This window comes from Ostrea edulis, chromosome 10 (genome assembly GCF_947568905.1).
Source record: "Ostrea edulis chromosome 10, xbOstEdul1.1, whole genome shotgun sequence".
Lineage (NCBI taxonomy): Eukaryota > Metazoa > Mollusca > Bivalvia > Ostreida > Ostreidae > Ostrea > Ostrea edulis.
Window position 1 is genome coordinate 23,212,024 of NC_079173.1, and position 22,841 is coordinate 23,234,864.

Here is a 22,841-nt window from a genome sequence, read left to right on the forward strand (position 1 = left end):
TGATTTGTCCATGGATTATGGGTATATTATGGGTAAAGTGCGACAGTCTCTCCAAAGTGCGATGATCACGCCAAAGTGTGATGGTTTATTAACGTTACGGACGCCAAAGTGCGATGATCACAACAATGTCCAATGGTCTGGGGTTCAGTAACCTTTGTGACGTCACGTTATTGCGACGTCATTCTTAACTTATTTCAAAATGAAACCGACGAAAAGCAACGTCAGTTTGCCCCAATGAGGATTCTTTCTGCTGCAGTACTGACACCATCTTCTTCGGGATGTATTGGAGGAAGGCACAGGTGATTAAGATTAACATGGACGACAGCAACGGCAAGGTTTTCACTGTTGAGGATTGTGAGAACGGCAAAGTACATTTTTTTCGAACTAGAGATCTACTAATTCATGATCATTAATTACTTGTGATGTACACGTAATGAAATCCTGGGGATATGCTATACTGCAAAACATTCTATACGATTTCGGGTCGAAAATTTTTGTGTTTAATAACACGACAACTATATGGTATTGAAATAAGTTCTTATTCTTACTTTTTGTGCATGGATTTTGCACTGATATTTTGGTGAAATATTATAACGAAATTTGCAATGTATTAAACAGATTATTGATGAATGAATGAACATTGGCAAAATAATGGGAAACAAAAACAACAGAAAAATGCTGAACAAGAGTGTACGAACTCTTCACCGTGAGGTTATTTATAGCTTGTTTGCAAGATCATGAGGGTGAAATCGATTTCGGTCAGAGGAAACGTGTAACCAATCGGAGTGTCAGAAATCAGTCACCAGAGGTCAAGCATTTTTATTTATTATTTACAAGAAAAAAGAAATTAAAAATTATGCAAAACCTTAGAAGTGAAGTTGAGTATGCAACGTTAAATTATAGATTTTCCAAGGAAATAATTGTGTTGGCTTTGAGTTTGAATTAAAAGCCAATGTCAATATTACAGATTATTAAGATATAACAAATATGGTCAGGAATGTTGAAGGATGTACAGGGGTATAAATGCGAGGAACAGAGACAGAGTTCTTCAGTAGCTGAACAGAACTTTGTCTTTGGCCTTTCAAAATTTGTACAGGCAAGATATTGAGTTCCAAAACACTGTGTCGCTTACAAAACAACGGACTTCGGCATATCACTCCATCGCACTTCAGGGCATTAGTATGCACCATCGGACTTTGTCGTGTCGACACCACGCATTATGGCGCATTTATTTCACACCATCGCACTTTGGCGTGTCAGACCATCGCACTTTGCCCCATGAGTGTGGACCATCGCATTTTGGCGTTTCACACCAACGGGGTTGGGCGCAGATCATCGCACTTTGGCGTCACCATCACACTTTGGAGTCCTACATACATGTATATATTCAGCAAGCTAATTTTAGCGACTTTATAAATCCAAAAAAAGTTAGCTATTACCTCCAATATGGAATGATATTAATGATATTCAATTTTAGCGACCCCAACATTGTCGCTAATAATGGCCAAATTAGATCATCGCTAAAATACGGTAGTATAATCGGAAAAGATGGAACATTCTAAAGAACAAGGTACGATTGTCTACATAAAAAGGCCCAAAAATTTTCTCTCTATAAAATGTGTCTGGAATTAAACTTAATCAGGGTTTTATGGAAGTAAAATATATGCCAGGTATACTATGTCAACAAAATCAGAATGATATTCCTAAATGGATAGCATTATGACATCACGAACAAGGCATTTCCCGCCTTTTTCTCAAAATAAGCCTGAAAACTGTCAAATGTCATACAGATTATTGCTCAGGAAAAGATGTGCGCATTTGTCGAGCAAAATGAAAATTATATATATTGTGTATTATTTTAAGATGAAAAACATGCTTGAATATGAATTTGCTCGACGCATGCGCTGTATGTTTTCTGAAAGGAAAACCACATGAATTTGTGGATATTTTCATTGAAAATGGCATTTTTGCAATTTTATGCCAACTTCAAGTTCTTGTCATTTGGCACAAATCATGTTGCTGATCAAATTGAGCGAATTTTGGGTTTGCTAATCTATTCCTTATTTGAATGCCAGGGTTTGAGCTCCAAGTGAAATCATCGATATTTTGGGCCAGATGACTTTAGAAACTGTACCTACTTCTTTAGAAATGGTCAATGTCATTGTTATCTAGGTCATTGATAAGCACACACCCGCATTTATCTCCTCGATTTTGAAAATTTTCATATATGTGGATTATAAGAATATATATTACAAAATTAACTTATGACTTTCATGCTCAGCATGGAGTATCTCTAATCATGTATCGCGTATTTGTAGCGCAAAACATGAATTGGAAGCAAACATAGTTGGTCTTCGAACTGATCCCAGAGAATGGATATGAATAAACATGTCCATGAAAATTCGAACGAAAATGCTGTTATGTCTAAGATTCCTATTTCAGTAGCAGCCAATCACGATGTTTATTTCTGAGTGAAAGGTCGGAATTCAGAGTGCTTCACTTACAGGGATACAGGAATTACTATAAGCCTGTAAAACGTCCGTGAAAACAAATCTGATTCAAATACTGCTGAGCGGCGCTCGGATCATTTAATGTAGTTTTTGTAAGTTCAGTGCCACATCTTTCACACACTAATAAAATGAATTTCTGATTGATTTATGGGTATATAATAGATTAGCCTTTCACATTATTGACTAGAATTCCACTTTCAAAGAAAAGTTCAACCTTTGATCTACTTTATTCACATAATGCTTACCTGTAGTACACAATACACTGAATACATCAAACATCACTTAATCACAATCCGTTACATAATTATAAGATTTATATATATGTCATTATGTTGTCCGCCCACATATTTTCATTAGTTCTTGTCTGAATTCAATGTCGGTGAAGAGGTAGACGAACGGATTCAGAATTCCGTTGAATGCTGCGATATCTGGAAGATATTCCTCCACCACATCCTCCAGTTTGGAAATTCTCTGTCTTGGGTAGAAGTATCTTCGTGCCACTAAAATGGCCTGATACACCAAGTGCGTCATAACGCTGACAATTAAAAACATAGATATAAAGACGAATCTAAGCGCAATTCGTTTGTTTCTCTCCGTCTCTGAATCAGCTGCAGGCTTCTTATTTTTTCCCGTTTCTTGTTCAGGTTCTGAATTAAGGGTAGAAATTATACACTTCCTTTTCTGTTTTGATTTGTCTTTGTTGACAAGGACAATTTGTATTTTTATTTGTAATATCACAGTTAGTACAATAGAAAATAAAGATACGGTGAGGATGAGGCCGTAATGTAAAATTGGTAAAAGGTCTCTGTCATATTCGTTTTGGATAGCGCACCTGGTTGCATTTATATTTTCGACTAATACGTATCTTCTACCGTACATCACATAAATCGGAAACGATTCGGCTAAACTTATCAATATAGCACACGCACACATAATTTTTGCGCGATTTTTTGTAATCTGTCGTTTGAAAGGTTTGCATATTTTCTGTACATTTCAATTGCAATGAAATTAACAAAAAACAGAGAGGATAAAATGGAAGAATGACCAATATAGTGACAGAATTTGCAACGAAAAGGGTAGGACATTGATGCCTGACTGTAAACAAATACCATTCTCTGGAATTCTTTAAAGAAATATAAAATGCAGCTAATCAGGTCGACAACTGATAGAATTATGACGAAAATTCTGTAATTGAACGATGCATTAATGCGCTTATGAAACATCTGTAAAACTAGTATGTTTCCAATAATTCCAATCAGGTAGAACAGATAGCTTGCAGCGCCTAATGGAGCCCGTTCCTCTCTCCCTGCGACGTTGTGTTCTGCCAATGTTGCATTTTCCATATCTTTCCTCAGAATGGACAACAAACAAAGTCTAAAACAAACAATTATATACAGTGTACATTTATAAGAGGCCCATGGGTCACATCACTCACTGGAGTCACCTTGGCCCAAAGATTCCCCCTACATATTCGCACGTAAAACGTTGATCCCCCTGTTGTGGCCCCACCTTATCCCCGGGGACAATGAGTTTTACAAACGCAAATCTACATAATGTCAGGAAGCTTTCACGCAATTCTAAACTTCTCTGGCCCAGTAGTTCTTGAGAGGAAGACTTTTAAAGATTGTTTCTATATATATTCGCATGTAAACCTTTGATTCCCTATTCTGGCCCTAACCTACCACCAGGGGCTATGAGTTTTACAATCTTGAATCTTCGCTATGTCAGGAAACTTTCATATAAATGTAAACTTCTCTGACCCTGTGGTTCTTAAGAATATTTTCAAGATTCCCCCCATAAATATGTATGTGAAACTTTTATTCTCCTATTGTGGCCCAACCAATCCCCAGGGAAAATGATTGTAACAAAATTGAATCTGCACTATGTCAGGAAGCTTTCATGTAAATATAAACTCAGGCCCAGTGGTTCTTGAGAAGATTTTTTAAAGATTTACCCTGTAAATTTGACCCCCATTTTTGGCCCCAACCTACCCTGGAGGTCATGGTTTATACAAACTTCAATCTGCACTATGTCAGGAAATTTTATAGAAATGTAAACTTTTCTGGCCCAGCGGTTCTTAAGAAGATTTTTAAAGATTTTTCATAGATATTTGTATGTAATATTTTGATCCCCAATTGTGGCTCCACTCTATCCCCGGGGCCGTGATTCTAACAAACTTGAATTTGTACAATGTCAGGAAGCTTTCATATAAATGTAATCTTCTCTGGTCCGGTGGTTCTTGAGAAAAAGATTTTACAGACATTTCCCCCATATAACTCTGACCCCCCCCCCCTCCCCCATTGTGGCCCAACCCTTCCCACAGGAATATGATTTTTAACAAAATCGAATTTCCACTATGAAAGATGAAGATAACGAACAGTGATCAATGTCATCACTCCTATAAGCAATACAAAATAGAGAGTTGAACAAACACGGACCCCTGGACATACCGGAGGTGGGATCAGGTACTTAAGAGGAATAAGCATCCCCTGTTGACCGGTCCAGTGGTTCTTGAGATGGTTTTTAAAGATCTTCCCTACATATCGGTATGTAAAATTTTGTTCCCCTATTGTGACCCCAACCTACCACTGGGAGTCATGCTTTTAACAAACTTGAACCTGCACTATATCAGGAAACTTTCATGTAAATTTCAGCTCTTCTGATCAAGTGTTCTTGAGAAGATTTTTAATGACCCCACCGTATTTTTGCGTTTTTGTGGTTATTTCCTCTTTGAGGGAGACATGGCCCTTCATTTCAACAAACTTGAAACCCCGCTACCCAAGAATGTTGATAGCCAAGTTTAGTTGAAATTGGCCCAGTGGTTCTGGAGAAGAAGACGAAAATGTGAAAAGTTTACAGACGAACAGACGACGGACAACATGAGATCAGAAAAGCTCAGTTGAGCTTTCAGATCAGATGAGCTAACAATATTGTTCAAAGTTGTAACTTATTCTTTGTTAAGACAAAAAAAACTTTCAATATCTTATGTGTGCCTCTTGTGCATAGATACAAAAGTTTCTACTAGAAAATGAAAAGCATTTAAATGTCGGCAATTGGGTATAAGAACAACCAATCGGTGAAAATAGTGGAATACCAATTTTGATGCACCAGATGCGCATTTCGACAAATAATGTCTCTTCAGTGATGCTCAACCGAAATGTTTGAAATCCGAAATAACTATGACGTTTAAGAGCTAAATATAGCCAAAAACAGCGTGCCAAAAAAGTGGAGCCAAATTCGTCCAAGGATAAGAGCTATGCATGAGGGAGATAATCCTTAATTTTGAAATGAATTTCAAAATTTTGTAACAGCAATTAAATATACATCCGTATTTGCAAGCTAGTAACGAAGTACTTAGTGTGAACATTACAATTTCAGAAAAGACAATCACAAATATTATAATGGACAAAATGTTTCTTAATAATCCTTCAATGCACATGTCCTCCATTGCACAGCTACATTTTCCCCCCAAATTCTTCTCATAATTGAAAGTATATCATATATACCAATATTTGTGTATACTATTTAAAAACTACATGTTTTAAAAGACATGGGTGAAATAATGATGAATTTATTTTGCAGTTCCTGGGGTCAAGATTTGTTAAAGTATAAACATATCCTTTCAGTGCCTCACATGTACAGATCGGACTTAGTGGTAGAAAAATGCGGGAAACGTTTAGTTTATTTTGATATAATCATGCCAGTCTCCCTGTTTAAAATATCTTCTCCTACAGAGCACGTGTAGAGTCAAGCATTAGACTGCTGCTTCTGATAACACTGCTAAGTCCTGCCCCCTTGTCATATATGCTTAATTGCTGTAGGGGTGTAAATTTATCTAGGTTACTCCCGACCTTTAACGTCGTATAGACGATTTTAAAAGATTTTGATATAGATAACCAACGTGCTATAGATTCAATACAAACAGTATGAGAATATGGAAATGCATCTTTCTTGATTTTAATTTTGAGTTTACTTATGTTGTATCTAACTCTTACCACAGTACATTTCATTTTCCATTCCAAATTCTAGATTTAATTTTGCTACTTGACATCGTAACTTCATGTCACATATTTCCTAGCTGCAATAATGTAGCCTTCTCTGATTTTTTTCTTGGGGGGGGGGGGGGGTTATAACTCCCTAGGATCTCCGTAATTATGCAAATGCGGGAGTGATTCACTCCTGCAACATTTTCGATCATTCTAAACATTTGCTGACTTTCTCTACGTAAATAACATGATATTCTATGTTTCTTAGTCAATATATAAATTTACAACCGGCAACTTACGATTTGTGAGGCTCTATTCTACCGTTTTCAACAATTTCGATATATTCCAATTTCTCGATTCATATTTGTGCGCCATGTTTGATGTACTGAAGTTATAACTTCCGATTGTCAAGTTATTTGCATATATGCCATATAAGGTAGTATTTACATCAATGGGCAAGTACGGAGGAGAACGCTATTTCGTCAGTATTAAATAGGTTTAGATTTAATATCAAGAAAATTTGCTTTAAAAAGGGTGAAAAATTAAACTTTCCGTACATATTAATCATACCTGCATTCCCCTTTTTTAAATCCATGACCTACTATCGGGAAGATTGGTCCTTTCAGTAAATTTCAGACAATCATTTAGAAAATCTGGAAAACATGTATGTGAAACTGAGTAAAAAAAACTTACGGTTGTGATTGCAAGGCATAACATGGTGTAATCATGTAGTATCTAAAGAGAGACTATTTTCGTTTCCGATTCCGGAATGCATCATGCGCTTGAGCATCAGTAATGACAGACGGTGGAAACAAAGATTTGTGAAAAGTTAAAATATGTTTAGAAATATACAAGTAAATATAAAATACAAATGAAAAATCCCAAAAGTACGTTTTAATTATCTTAATAGGCTAGTCATAGTTTAAGCCCCCATGATACGTATGTACCACTCACCCCCGCTATGTACAATGTTAATTTTCAGTCTTATAATACGTAAATTTAAAATTATAATTATATAATGTTATAAATTTCATAACATGTATATAGTGTTAGTGTACATCAATCTAAAATGCTCAATATATAAAATCCAAGGGAAACCGTTATGCCGAGGAAACACAGCTTATGTAAACGTGTCCCTTTGAGTAAAGAATTTCGATAATTCCTATCATATCTTAGATAGATAGTTGGGCAAACACGGACCCCTGGACACACAAGAGGTGGGATCAGGTGCCTAGGTTCGTGGGGACGTAATTTCGTGATTTTATTTTTACATTTGTAAGAAAGATAACTCTGTAATGTTTGCTTTGTCTTTATTCGTTGAGAATGTAAATTCGTGGGTGAGGGGTACTCACGAAATCCACGAAAATTGAGCCACCATGAATTCTAATGATTCCACAGAACACTATACATAGATTTAAAACACTTTATTTTCTACAAATATTTCCATCGACCATTTTGAGATCGTCAGCTAAGATGAAATCGAGGGAGTCTACTATATGTAACATGGACGATAAAAGAAATCCGAAAGTGTGTATAAAAGTTACAGGTAATACGACATCACAAACTTACATCGGCTGGGTTATATTTACGTGTTTTCAACATACACTTCCAGAACATGAATATACAAGTAATTTCAAACACAAAGTAATAAATACATCTCCAAAGAAACAGTGCTATGATTCTATGTGGAATAAATTCAATAATAAACATCAAAACATGTTTATAGTTTTAATATGAGTTAAAATAAATACATGTAAGATGCATATTTGTCGTCTTGTCAGCTGCAGTATTTATATAAGGAGGGGAGGGGAGTTACTATGTATATATAGTAAACCTGAAAACCAATATTGATACTTTCAGGAACAATTCCTACTAACATGTAAAAATGAAAACAATTCATTGGTCATTTATTTCTCAGGGGGTGAATGCTTTAATGCTTCTACTTCATATGAAAGTAAATGGACATCTTGAAACATATTATACATTAACTAAGGCTTTAACTTTAATTTGATATAAAATTTGCATCACTTACACTTTCTGTATCAATTTTAAACACCATCTGAAACACATGTACCATTTATTACAGAAAGTCTTTAAGAGGGGTTACTATGACAACCATAGTGTCACGATTCCCGTGAAAACCATACATGATACTTTCATAATGAGTTACATATATTGTCAACTACAAGACGTAAAACTTATACGGTACCAATTTTGATGCACTAGGGCACCTTGATTCACAAACTATCTTACGACTAAGATCAAAATTTACAAACACTGTAATTTCCTTATTTTTCATCTCTTGTAGACTTTCTTAATTAATATGTAAAGTACATCCATGGTTTATAAAACTTTAATACATACTTATGACCTTGTGATCGGTATTTGATTATCAGACAGAGTTTTTTGTTTTTTTTCATCTTAATCGTAAGATCTTTTGTGAATAAGGGCCCAGATGTGCATTTCGACAAATTATGTCTCTTCAGTGATGCTCAACCGAAATGTTTGAAATCCGAAATAACAATGAAGTTTTAGAGCTATTATAGGCAAAAACAGTGTGCCTAAAAAGTCGAGTCAAATTCGTTTAAGGATAAGAGCTATGCGTGAGGGAGATAATCCCTAATTTTGAAATGAATTTCTAAATTTTATAACAGCAATTAAATATACATCCGTATTTTCAAGCTTGTAACGAAGTACTTAGCTACTGTAAAAATAAAAATAAAAAATAATCATAGATTCATTAAATCTCGATTACCCATTTAATCATTACCTTAAAGGAAATGAATGGTATTTTATCTTCTTTGTGATAAATCAATCGTACTATCTGTATATAAAATTATATATACACCTCAGAAATGGAAGTTAAATATAGAATAAAAGGATTTACCTTACTATCACCTTCCTTTGAATCATCTGTCTTGTGTGTTCCTAGACGGATGTTTTTCTGCCTTTTATATACCCAAAACTCAATACAAATGCTACTGTAGTTCATTAATCATATATCATTTACAAATCCATTGTCTTTTCTCTTTCATTTATTCCAGATAATCACCATAAGGAAAACATGGAGAAATCTGATAGTTTTCATATTTAGAATCACAGACGTTAAATCTGAGGAGATTTATCCATAAATCCATTATAAAGCTACATGAAAGGCAAAGATAACGAACACTGATCAATCTAATAACTCATATCAATCACATGCATTGTGCTCAAGTTTTCCATTATAGAGATAGGGATATCAAATTTTGGAAAGTTAGAATGTAAGAATGTGGTTATCATCTATTTAAATCCATGACTGTATGTATATATATATGTATATATATATATATATATATATATATATATATATATATATATATAATCCAAATAAAAAGAGTTGATATCACACAGTCAAAATAATTCAATAAAAAAACAGGAAAATATACAGTTCCAAAATATATTTAAATCACTAGCGCTTTCTGGATTTTAACATCCATCCTCAGGTGAATACAAATTAATAATCAATTAATAATTTATTAATTTGTATTCACCTGAGGATGGGTGTTAAAATCCAGAAAGCGCTAGTGATTTAAATATATTTTGGAACTGTATATTTTCCTGCTTTTTTTATTGATATATATATATATATATATATATATATATATATGGATAAATCTCCGATATAATCTTCTAGAGTGCTCGACATGGCCTCACGGTGCTACATAAATTGATGATCAAATGGAGTTCAATCACATAACATTTATTTCTCTACAGGCTGTTTCGTAAGGGGATGGACCGTTTCCCCTCACTCGTCGGGAGAAAAAATCTTTATATATATATATAAGATGATATCCTACTTACAAACAAGTTGATGTTACAAAGGTTTCAACAGTCTCGTTCAAAGTTAACATTTCCCAACTTTTATGGTCGTTATCACGATCTAAGAAGTAGGTACAGTTTCTACAGTCATCTGGCCCAAAATATTGATGATTTGACTTGGAGCTCAAATCCTGGCATTCAATTAAGGAGTAGTTTAGCAAACCCAAAATTCACTCAGTTTGATCAGCAAAATGATTTGTGTCATATGACGAGAGCTTGAAGTTGGCATAAAATTGCAAAAATGCCATTTTCAATGAAAATATCCACAAATTCAGGTGGTTTTCCTTTTAGAAAACATACAGCGCATGCGTCGAGCAAATTCATATTGAAGCATGTTTTTCATCTCAAAATAATACACAATATATATCATTTTCATTTTGCTCGACAAATGCGCACATCTTTTCCTGAGCAATAATTTGTATGACATTTGACAGTTTCCGGGCTTATTTTGAGAAAAAGGCGGGAAATGTCTTATTCATGATGTCATAATGCTATCCATTTAAAACTATCATTCTGATTTTGTTGACATAGTATACCTGGCATTTATTTTACTTTCTTAAAACTCTGATTAAGGTTAATTCCAGACACATTTTATAGAGAGAAATTTTTTGGGCCTTTTTATGTATACAATCGTACCTTGTTCTTTACCAATTCAACGTTTCATAGTAGTTGTTAGGCTGTTCTTTTCACACTGATTTTGATTACGAATTAATCCGTTCACCAGATCACGATATAGGTCTCACGGTGGGTGTGACCGGTCGACAGGGGATGCTTACTCCTCCTAGGTCCCTGATCTCACCTCTGGTATGTTTAGGGACTCGTATTTGCACTACTCTTAATTTTGTATTCTAGGAGTTGTGAGATTGATCACTGTGCGTAATCTTTACCTTTTCATGTTGAAAACAATGGCAAGAAACAAAACTTTTAAAAATAATTGAAATATATATTAGGTTCACTGATACTCTGTTTGAATACCTATCGTATACTAAAAGTGGGAACTGGCAATATGATTGTTGCCATTTGTAATACACTGAAATAGTATAGAAATTTAAAAATAGATCATAGTTTGTGTGAAGCCGAAATGTGTTTATCGAGGACAAAGGTTTACAACGAACTGAAAAGCAAGTATGTAAAAGTATTCTATTGAGTAGACTTAAAGAGGGAAATGAGATCAGTATTATTTACACTTACATACCCGATAAAAACAGCAGGCCTGGAAGTTATAAAACTTATACCATACTCATACTCAGACTCAGCCATGTTCGCTGTGATTACAACTCTGAGCAAGCTCTGAAGCATACTCAAACAATCTTGGAGCATGTACTCCATTTGAGTATGAGAATGATTGTATTAAAGTTTAAGTTTATAACCTTCACCTTTGAGTATGAGTACGATTTAGAACACAGAGTTTAAGTTTCAGTATGAAAACGTGCTCAATAAAGTTTTATAACCTCCAAGCCTCTTGAAAAAAATTTCATACATGTATATCTTGTCATGAAAGTACTTTCACTTCAACTATTAATCATATAAGCTTATGTTAATCATATAAGCTTATGTTAATCATATAAGCTTATGGTAATCATATAAGCTTATGTTAATCATATAAGCTATGTTAATCATATAACCTTATGTTAATCATATAACCTTATATTAATCATATAACCTTATGTTAATCATATAAGCGTATGTTAATCATATAAGCTTATGTTAATCATATATATGGTAATCATATAAGCTTATGTTAATCATATAAGCTTATGTTAATGTTATATATGTTAATCATATAAGCTTATGTTAATGTTATATATGTTAATCATATAAGCTTATGTTAATCATATATATATTAATCATATAAGCTTATGTTAATCATATAAGCTTATGTTAATCATATAAGCTTATGTTAATCATATAAGCTTATGGTAATCATATAAGCTTATGTCGTGTCATGACAGCACTTCACTTTGTTCATCATAATCGTACCCCTGTCATGAAAGTACTTTCACTTTGTTAATCACAATCTTTTGTTGTTCATATAAGTACTTCCACTTTCTTAATCACAATCTTATGTTGTGCCATACAAGTACTTTTCTTTTGTTAATCATAATCTTATGTCGTTTATGAAAGTACTTTCACTTTGATAATCATAAGCCTATGCCGTTTCTAATTTTCGTTTTTGCAACATGAGCTTTTTTACATTAATTGTAAGATAACCAAATACATGATATCTTGAAATACAGTTGATATTAAGCCTTGGGGGGAAACATGAAGATGGTTCGGCAAGCCTTGTTCTCTATCACGTTTTCCTACTCTTTCTCACATATCACTTACAGCCCGTGATGATTCGGGTTAGAATAGATCCTCAGTGCCCCTTGCTTGTCGTAATAGGTTACTAAATGGGGCGGTCCATCGGATGAGACCGCGAAAACCGAGGTCCCGTGTCACAGCAGGTGTGGTACGATAAAGATCCCTCCCTGCTCAACGACCGTAAGCGCCGAGCATGGGACTAAATTTTGTAGTCCTTCTTCAGCAATGGTGACGTCTCCATATGAGTGAAAAATTCTCTAGAAGGACGTTAAACAGTATAAAACAACCAAACAAACATTTCGTTTCATAACAGTAAGCACAAGAAGAAATATTCCATAGCGAATTGATATCTAAGTCACCTGAGTAAATTCAGGTGACCTATTGAATTGGTTGTCGTCCGTCCTGCGTTAACAATTGAACATTTTTAACTTCTTGATAACTGCCATTCCAATTCTTTTCAAATTTAATATGAAACATCATTGGGACAAGGAGGACATCAATTGTACATTTCAGGACTTCAGCACCCCTGGGGCCCTAAGGGCGGGGCAAAAACTGTCCAAAATTGACAAATTTTAAAAAATCTTCTCAAGAACCACACACGTGAAAGAAAAACTAAGTGCATAGTGATGTAGAGCAGGACGGCCGCTACCAAAATTGTAAATTTCATGATCCCCAGGATAGGGATTCTGACCTCAGGGAGGGGCCAAACTTGTTATAAAATGTTTATGTGTAAAACACTTAAATGACTTCATCTTTAGTGTTATTGATACTAAATTAAAACTAAATGGATAGATCAGGTATTCTTTTTCCAAAATTGTAAATTTGATGATCCCCAGTGTAAAGGTTCTGACCTCAGGGTGGGACCAAACTTAATATATTGTATTTATGAGTAAGTTTGTTGATGCTGTATAAAATCTAAATGCATACTTAGGAATAGCAGAAATGGATGTAAAAAAAAAATAATGCTGAATTTCATAACCCAGGGTTATTACTTTAGGATGAGTCCAAATTAGTGGTATCTTTTGATGTTTTGATGTTAATACACCTATTATTTGAAGCCTTCCATCAGTGTGTGCACTTTTGAGGGTAGTGAAGTTTTAAGAACGCATCTTGTTTTATACCGTTGCTGAACATTAGAATTAGCTTAGATATTCAGAACAGGAAAAAAAATTCTAGATTTCATAGCCAATGGAAGTAGTGATACTTTTTCACTAGTATTCAGGTGACCGATAAGGACTGTGGGCCTCTTGTTTATAAATCGATCTGAAATTTTGCCGCAACAAATCATTTCGCAGATCAGGAAACCATATATTTGAAGGGATCAGAATTTCACAAGAATAAAAATCCAAAACTTAATGGATACATGGGTATACCACTGAGGACAGTAAGACCTTGCTATTGATAACGTATGTATAAACTATAGGCAAATCACAATACAAACAATGTATTAAAGAACTAAACACAGACATTGTCACTAAACACATATATTGAATAGAATAACATCATAATACATGAAAATCAGTTTGTACGAGGAAATCGTTATATGGATTACAAGTACTTTATTCAAACAAAGTATAAAAATTATGCTTTTAGTGTAATCTTCAAAGTCCAGGCCCATTCACATGGCATCTTACGGACACTAAGGGCGGGGAATACAACTTTAAGACCATTTGACTCTTGCGCAAAGGACATTACCGCATCTGACCCAAGCAATGTTATTTCAGAGACTGGGATGTCCTTCAACGCTCCCAAGGTCACCTCGTCATCATACGGCCAATTCAATATTATACAATAAACAACATCCTTTTCTGACTTGGACGCTGTGTACCTGTAAATTCAAATTTTTCATAAAATTGTGTGAGTGCATTGGAATAAACTTTCACTATAAAATAGCTTAAATATTTAAATTGATCATAGAAACCTTGAAGATGATTGAACGTGACACTTACTAATGTAATTGTAAAATTATTTTTATGGTGGCGCAATGTTGACTTCCCTATTTCACGCAATCCATCATGATTAGAGTATTTACAAATTGAAAATTTTCAGATTTACTATGTCCTATATATCACACCCTCATTATGGTGGTTTGATGTGACCCAATTCTCACTGAGTCTTTCTAGTGACTTAACATGACCAATTTCTCACTCTGTCATTTTGTTGAGTTAACATTACACATTTATCACTATCATTGACCCCTAGGCCTTCACAAAGTCCACATAATTGTTATTCATGGCATGAAAAGTCTACTTACTTTTATTTGCATATTAAACCATTAGAAGTTCAACTTCCCCTACCCTATCTGTCACTGTCACTCTGGTCACTAGAACTAATCGATTCACTTCCGGTTACGCAATTGTTGCCACAAAATTCTCCTGACATAGCGTGCCCTATTTGTTTATGTGCTATTCTTTTTATTGACTTACCACGCTGTATTTGTTACTGTGTCATTCTGATGAGTCCAAGGCGTTGATTTATATATAGCTTCTCCATTGACCTTTAACCATGAGCCCAACTGACGGAATCTTTCCTCATAAATTGGGTCAAAGGTCCCCCATGATGTTGGCCCAACGTTAATCAATATGTTCCCTCCATAACTGGTAAAGTAAAGAAAACCCATTGAAATAGAAATAATGATTAAATCAACATCGATCTAGTACACTTCCAATGTCACTACGGTGTAGTGTACCTAATGGTGTAAATCACTTCCTCTAACAGCTCTTCTATGGAGTAGTACTGGCTTAGATCAGCGTTTCTCCTGTACCCCCAGGACCCTCTGTCTATCGTCATGGCATTCACCCATTTATGTGGCATAACATGACCTAAACAAATCAACAGTACATGTACTTCTGTTAGAATGATTTGTATTTAAAATTTAATTATTTGATCGCAAAGTTCTATGAATAAAAACATTTTTGCCCAACTCTTTATTTTGTATTGCTTATAGGAGTTATGAGATTGATCACTGTTCGCTATCTTCACCTTTATAGGAGTTATGAGATTGATCACTGTGTTATCTTCACCTTTATATGAGTTATGAGATTGATCACTGTTCGTTAACTTCACCTTTATAGGAGTTATGAGATGGATCACTGTTCGTTATCTTCACCTTTATAGGAGTTATGAGATTATTCACTGTTCGTTATCTTCTCCTTTATAGGAGTTCTGAGATTGATCACTGTGTTATCTTAACCTTTATAGGAATTATGAGATTGATCTCTGTGTTATCTTCACCTTTATAGGAGTTACGAGATTGATCACTGTGTTATCTTCACCTTTATAGGAGTTACGAGATTGATCACTGTTCGTTATCTTCACCTTTATAGGAGCTATGAGATTGATCACTGTTCGTTTTCTTCACCTTTATAGGAGTTATGAGATTGATCACTGTTCGTTTTCTTCCTCTTTATAGGAGTTATGAGATTGATCACTGTTCGTTATCTTCACCTTTATAGAAATGAGAACAATCACGTATTTATAATTAAAGGTTGCTTGCAGTTTCGCTATGAATATATTGAAAAGGTAAGCAATACAAAATAGATAGTTGGGAAAAGACGGACCCCTGAACACACAAGAGGTGGGATCAGCTGCCTAGGAGGAGTTAGCATCCCCTGTCGACCGTTCTTACCCGCCATGAGGCCTATATCTTGATCAAGTAAAAAGAGTTATCCATAAAAAGGTAAACAGAGTTATCCGTAATCAAAATCAGAATGCCAAGAACGACCTAACAAACGGTTTTAAACAAGTCCGATTCGATTTCACATAATGGCAGGTTGTATAGGTAAACTAAATCGTTAAAACGACCATGGAATCTGTGAAATTTTAAATTTAGAGGAGACTGTTGAAAGCCATTTAACATTGACTTGTTTGAGAAAGGCGAAGATAAGGAACAGTGATGTCTGTAGCCTGTCTCGATTTCAAAACTGATCATACGCAGAATAAGATCCTGCTGATAAAATCAGTTGAGAGATATAAACACCATATGCAGGTGATGAATTCATATTTCTTTTTAATAGAAATAAAAACATTAAGTAACCAATACATGCCCATCGGAAATTATCAGTTTTAAAAATAAATAACAGTCTACCGGTGTCTTAAAGAGTTTTGGTAAGATCTATCAAAATATATATTTCAAATACCCGGATGGAAACGGTCAGAACATGTCCATATCCCTCCATGCTTGCAGAAGCAGTCATATCCCCATCTGTCATTTACCACGATAGTGTCTTTCACTGGACTGCAGGAATAACAAAAACGACATCAGAGTAAAGAGACCAAACAATAATTTATTTGTAGTAGGTCGAAAACAAATGATCTATTCAGCATTTATGTCCTAAATAATACTGGTAAATTCTAACTCGAGTGCAAACTTGTTGATATCATTTAAAACTTCTTTGGGAGACTTAATTAATCAACATTCATATTTTTCTCTTCCTTTCCTCACCAAATGTTGTAATAAACAGATGCATACATACAAATCTTTATTTCTATCATTTACCTCTTGTTGTACAACCAAGCTAAGAATATTGTAGAGTTCCAATACCAACTGGGAGCTAACCAGCAGGCGTCATTCCACAGGACATCTGGCTGGTAAGTGTTGATAATTTCATAAAGCTGGGGGTGTATATAATCCTACAAAACGTACAACCGTTTGATACATTGGTTTAATCCGTACAAATCAGACACCATCCCGCTCGCTCCGGTAAGTGAGAAAGTTTCCCAGTTTACTTTCGGAAGGTCAGTGGTCTCTTCCCAGGTACATTGTATCTGGGTTTTTTCTTCCACCAATAAAAACTGGGCGCCGCCAGATAACTGAAAAATTGTTAAATATGGCGGAAAACATCAATCAATCAATCAATTAAAAAGCGGCAGGTTACCTAAAACAATATGATGGTACTGGGTTTCAACCGTCCCCTTTAAAGTCAACATTTCACAAATTATATGGCTGCTATAACGATCGGATTTGCAAATACAATTTGTTATTACTTCGAATGCTGTCTGACGTCTTTTATACCAATTCTTAGGTCGCTCTATATATATTGATGTGACTACGGATTGTTTTGTTTACCTGATTAAGGTAGAGGACTCACAGCAGGTGTGACAGGTGAACAGGGGATGCTTACTCCCCCTAAGCACCCGATCCTACCTCTGATATATCCAGGGGTCGGTGTTTGCCTTACTCTTAATTTTGTATTCTTTGTAAGAGTTACGAGATTGATTACTGTTCGTTATCTTCACCTTTTCATTCTAAATTTTGTTCTTTATGGGATTTATGAGAATGGCCAATTTTTGTAATCTTCCCTTTTTCATTCTTAAGAAATGTAAAGTATCCTGATATTCAAGAACACCTTTTCTCAAAGATGAAAGGTGAAGATAAGGAACAGTGATCAATCTCATAAATCTTATAAAGAATACAAAATTAAGTGTGGGGCAAACACTGACCCCTGAACATACTAGAGGTCGGATCAGGTGTCTAGGAGGAGTAGGCATCACCTGTCAAACGTGTAAGATGTCATGTATTCGTTGGGCCTTTCTTGTTGTAACTCACTTTGACATATCTCTGAGTGGTGAAATTATTCTCTTGATCCGTGAGCCATATTGGGTTAAACCATTCTATCATGGCATGGTAGATCCCAAATTTTACATCTGTCCCCTTCAGTGCCTCCTTTAAAGGACCTGCATATACATATGTAATGGTTATGTTTATCAAATATATTGCTAACACATAAATTACTAGAGTTTAATCGTCAATTAGATGACAATTAAATAACATGTTCTTGAAATTGGTATAGAGTTTATATTAATATTTATATCTCACCCACTAGGTCTTGCTTTGGACCGACGTCTCTTGAATTCCATTGATATGTCACATTAGTTGGGTACATGCTATATCCATCACAGTGTTTAGAAGATAGCACAACATATCTACAAGCAAAAAAGCAACTGCTTTGTTCAGGTGGAACAAATTAGTGAAATACGTATTGGAGTCAAAATCAACAAAGTGTAAAAAGGCACGTTTTCTCCATTTCATGCGATGTGATTTTGTAGGAAATATAATCATTATCAAGTTGCAGATGACTTTTTTTATATAGCCTGGATTTTGTTTTAAATGATTGTATCTTGCTTAACGTCTCGCTCGAGAATGTGTTTTAAATTAAGTGTGTAGTATATATATGAAGTATTATCCACCATATATCATATTACCATGACATTATGGTTGATTTCCTTTCGTAGATAAAACCAGTCCTATGTGTTTTTTCCTTTTGAATTTTAATACCTACGTTCAGTGGGGGATGGTGTAAGGTTATCATTCTGAACTAGAGTCCATCAAGTGATTTTGATTTCTTTCCTCCTGTGCTTTTTGAAAATAAAACTACAATTTTTCACTAAACAAAGTAATTTGTTCAATTAAAAAAAATTGTGCACATCTTCTAGCTTTATTCAATACAATTTGCTTTGGTGTCTTGTACCTCTTTGATAAAGATACAACATGGATTGCTAGCTCTGGGCTTCTTTCATAAAATAGACGATTGCAGTGGATTTGCTCTTTTCAAAGTTATCTTTGTTTCTCTATCTTCTACTAAGCAGGTTGTATTGATAATGGTACAGAGTACCATGTTAAGAATTTGATAATCAGATTTGATTTTCTCAATCCTCTACTAAGCAACATAATGATGATACAGAGTACTAATTATCATTAAATGATAATCAAATTTGATCTAGAAATCGATGGTCACGTGTACCATGACTCTGAAGCCACTGAAAACCATTTCAATGGATTTCCTTTTTATCAACGTTGCTGTTACATAAGTTTGTATGTTACCCATGCCATGGAACTTTGACAGTGTTGAAGGATACGTCTTTAAATCATTTTAATTTCTGGTTTCAGAAGCAATCATTCCACAGATGCTTCTTTAATACATTTATTAAATGCTGATACAAGCAGAAGTTTCAGTTTACTTGATTAATGTTTTGTTTAATACAGGGAAGGATTGTACAATAGACTGCAATTCCATAAATGTCATACCCGGAAGTTTATATTCAGACATAACTAATTTGGATTTTCAAAAGGTTTTTCATATGGCAAAGAGCGTTTGATAACTAATAAATCAACACTGGAACAGATATACCAACTGATGAACATGAAGGTATGCTTAAAATCTAGAGATGGGTTCAAACCTTATCTTTCAAACAAAATAAATTATCTTTATCCATAACAGTCCATCTTAATGAAGTTCTTCGGGGTAGTATATTAAGTCCTTTATTATTCAACTCAAGAATGAAAATTCATTTTAAACGCATAAGACAGTGATAGTTTATTTGCTCTTAACCACAGCATGATATCACAAACGTTCTTTTATCAGTGGTATTTGAATTCCTCTTGTTTGGTTTGAAAAGAAATGATTATCAGTTATTACACAGCTTATCCCACTATTCACATTTATACCATGACTAGTATCCAAAGGTCAAGAGGTTATAGCTCTACAGACACTCCAACCAAAATATAACAATGTACATTTATCAAAATAGCAATGAAATCGTCTAGTGTTTACACGCCTATATTGACGTATAAATAGTGTACATACATATAAATAGTGTACATACATATAAATAGTGTACATACATATAAATCGTGTACACATATATAAATCGTGTACATACATATAAATCGTGTACATACATATAAATAGTATACATACGTATAAATAGTGTATATACATATAAATAGTGTACATACATATAAATAGTGTACATCCATATAAATAATGTACATACATATAAATAGTGTACATATGTGTTCGGTATCAACACGAATGAGTAAGTGTAATACATATTGATAAGTAAACATCACATCAATATTGTCATCCTATCATTTTTCATATCTAAACTGATAAAATTACTGATAACTGTAGTTTAAGACGTATATTTACAATGTTGATTATCATACTTCCAAATATATATATCAAATATACATCATTTAAACAAAATAGTTACAAAACCAGAACATAACCGATAAATTAAGATCAATCATGTAAAGGTTGAGGCGGTCTGAGAAAGGCGAACTGTTTCAGGAACATAACCGATAAATTCAGATAAATGATTTTAAGTTTGAGGCGGTCTGAAAAAGGGGAACCATTTCAAGGACTTCTTTTTTATCCTGAGGTTTAACGGAATTCATGCTGACAACACAGTAATCCACGGTGGGGAGAAGAAGGGGACAATGATCGAGCGGGGTAAAGGGCGGGAGAGAGCAGAGAAATTGTACGAATGAGTTAGATAAAAGAGGAGAAAGTGGATCTCCCTGTCCGAACTCCAACACCCATGTTAGATTGATTGATTTTATCTTGTTTAACGTGTCGCTCGAGAGTTTTTCACTCATATGGAGACGTCACCAAGACCGCTGAAGGACTTCACATTTAGGCCTATGCTCGGCGCTTATGGCCATTGAGCAGTGAGGGTTCTTTAGCGTGTCACACCTACTGTGACATTGGTCATCCGTTTTTAACGTCATCTCCGAGGACCCGTGACATTCACACCTCATGCCGAGCGTTTGGCGATGGAATATTAGATGAGAAAATATTATAGATTACTATTTATACACAACGAATTTATTATTACATGATTTCATGAGAGGCATCGCTCCCGAAATCAAATTATTCGCTTCTACTTTTCTGTAGTTAAAATACATATAAATAATAAAACTCTTGATTAATAGTCCAAACGCTAATTTATGTTCACGCGATTTATCATATACAAATCATTTCGCCATATTTTAGTATTCGCGTAAAATAAGGAATTTTCAGTAGTTCCGAGATGCAATGCTTCGATCACGTCCACCAAAAATCAGATGGTGTAAAGAATACTTATTCACAATCTCAAATTGATTCAAATTTCTTGATATTACTTACTTTACACCAGATGAGACAATAATGTCTTTCCACTTATATGGATCATAAAACTCGGCACGGAATTCCTTAGCGAAGTCCGCATACGTCCAGTTTGGTGGGTAGAATTTTTTCATGTACTCCACCACGTTTGCTTGTGGCTGTCCTTTCCAGAACCACCAGAACCACTCACTGGTACAAGAGGGCACCGTGTAAACTCCCCAGTTAATGAACATGCCCACTTTGGCATCGTCGTACCACCCAGGGATTGGACGAGAGTCGATACTCTCCCATGTGGGTTGATAATTTTGACATTTTGTTAGCGAAATGATGTTGAATAATATAATTAGTGCACAAATATTTAGTGCATACATCACGAGAGCACAGTATCAAGTGACGAGATTAAAGATTCAAAAGTCAATCTCCTACAGACAGCGATAACCTCCATACATGTAACTACGTCTCTTATGTATTAAAATTTTGTACCCATGACCTTCTTGGTATAAAACGTAATCTGACTGATAAGTATATTGTACAGCGACTAATACGCTTAGAGATTAAGATAAAACTGACTATCTATATCTACAAGACATAGCTGATAAAATCTTATTTCGTTCCGGACGCTAGAATAATTTTTCTCATTTCTGTTGCATTGTAAAACTCTGATCAATCACTCAGATATTTCAGAACAATAATACTCTAACTGGGACAATGCGTGGACAGACTTATGATTGCTTAGTAGCCATAGCAACGGAGAAATGAAGAATTCTATTTTTACAAAAAGCATCAAAGAATTGGCCGTATTCACTTAATGTTGAAGCCATGTTCTTAATATTTGCATACGTTGATTTGCTAATTACCTCTGAAAGAACGAATTGAATGCTCTACCAACCCACGACCGTTCTGTGTAAAAAAGCAAATAAATTGACAATATAATTAAGATACCCAGATCATGACTTTATTATCATAACATTGTACAGCGCATAGAAACTATAGGAAATTTTGTCATTATAAATGAATATAATAATAATAATCATGTTAAGAACAGGAACACAGACCAAATACCATTTCCGAAGGAATACTATAAGTCTACTTCATCAATCCCGTTTTTGGACTGGATTGTTGAAGACCTTCTAACACGTTTTCAAGCAGAAGACAATTACGTCGATGTGTATTATGTCTCCTCTTTATTACCATACACCATACTGGTATCTGCACCTAGTAATGATGACACATCCATATTTGAATCTATTCCAATACTATATTACAAATGGATCTTGTTTGCATGAAAGCTG

The 22,841-nt window shown here is 34.7% G+C and overlaps 1 protein-coding gene across 1 annotated transcript; it reads right to left on the minus strand.

The window, feature by feature from the left end:
- Window positions 1-14,129: 14,129 nt before the first annotated feature.
- LOC125665562 (alpha-L-fucosidase-like) lies at window positions 14,130-21,996 on the minus strand. Its single transcript, XM_048898268.2, has 8 exons — window positions 21,571-21,996; window positions 18,480-18,586; window positions 18,210-18,337; window positions 17,160-17,293; window positions 16,801-16,898; window positions 15,351-15,483; window positions 15,088-15,258; window positions 14,130-14,489 (listed from the first exon to the last, which is right to left on the minus strand). The coding sequence occupies exons 1-8, from the start codon at window positions 21,918-21,920 to the stop codon at window positions 14,243-14,245; spliced, it is 1,368 nt and encodes a 455-aa protein (XP_048754225.2). The 5' UTR covers window positions 21,921-21,996; the 3' UTR covers window positions 14,130-14,242.
- Window positions 21,997-22,841: the final 845 nt, after the last annotated feature.

Bases quoted from the DNA above. Each gene is read 5' to 3' on its own strand.
- LOC125665562 (XM_048898268.2), bottom strand. From the start codon at position 21,920: ATGTATGCACTAAATATTTGTGCACTAATTATATTATTCAACATCATT. The intron at 18,587-21,570 runs GTAAGTAATATC...TTTTGCTTGTAG, and splicing joins ATTGTCTCATCTGGTGTAAA to ATATGTTGTGCTATCTTCTA. The intron at 15,259-15,350 runs GTACACTACACC...TTACTTTACCAG, and splicing joins GAAGTGATTTACACCATTAG to TTATGGAGGGAACATATTGA.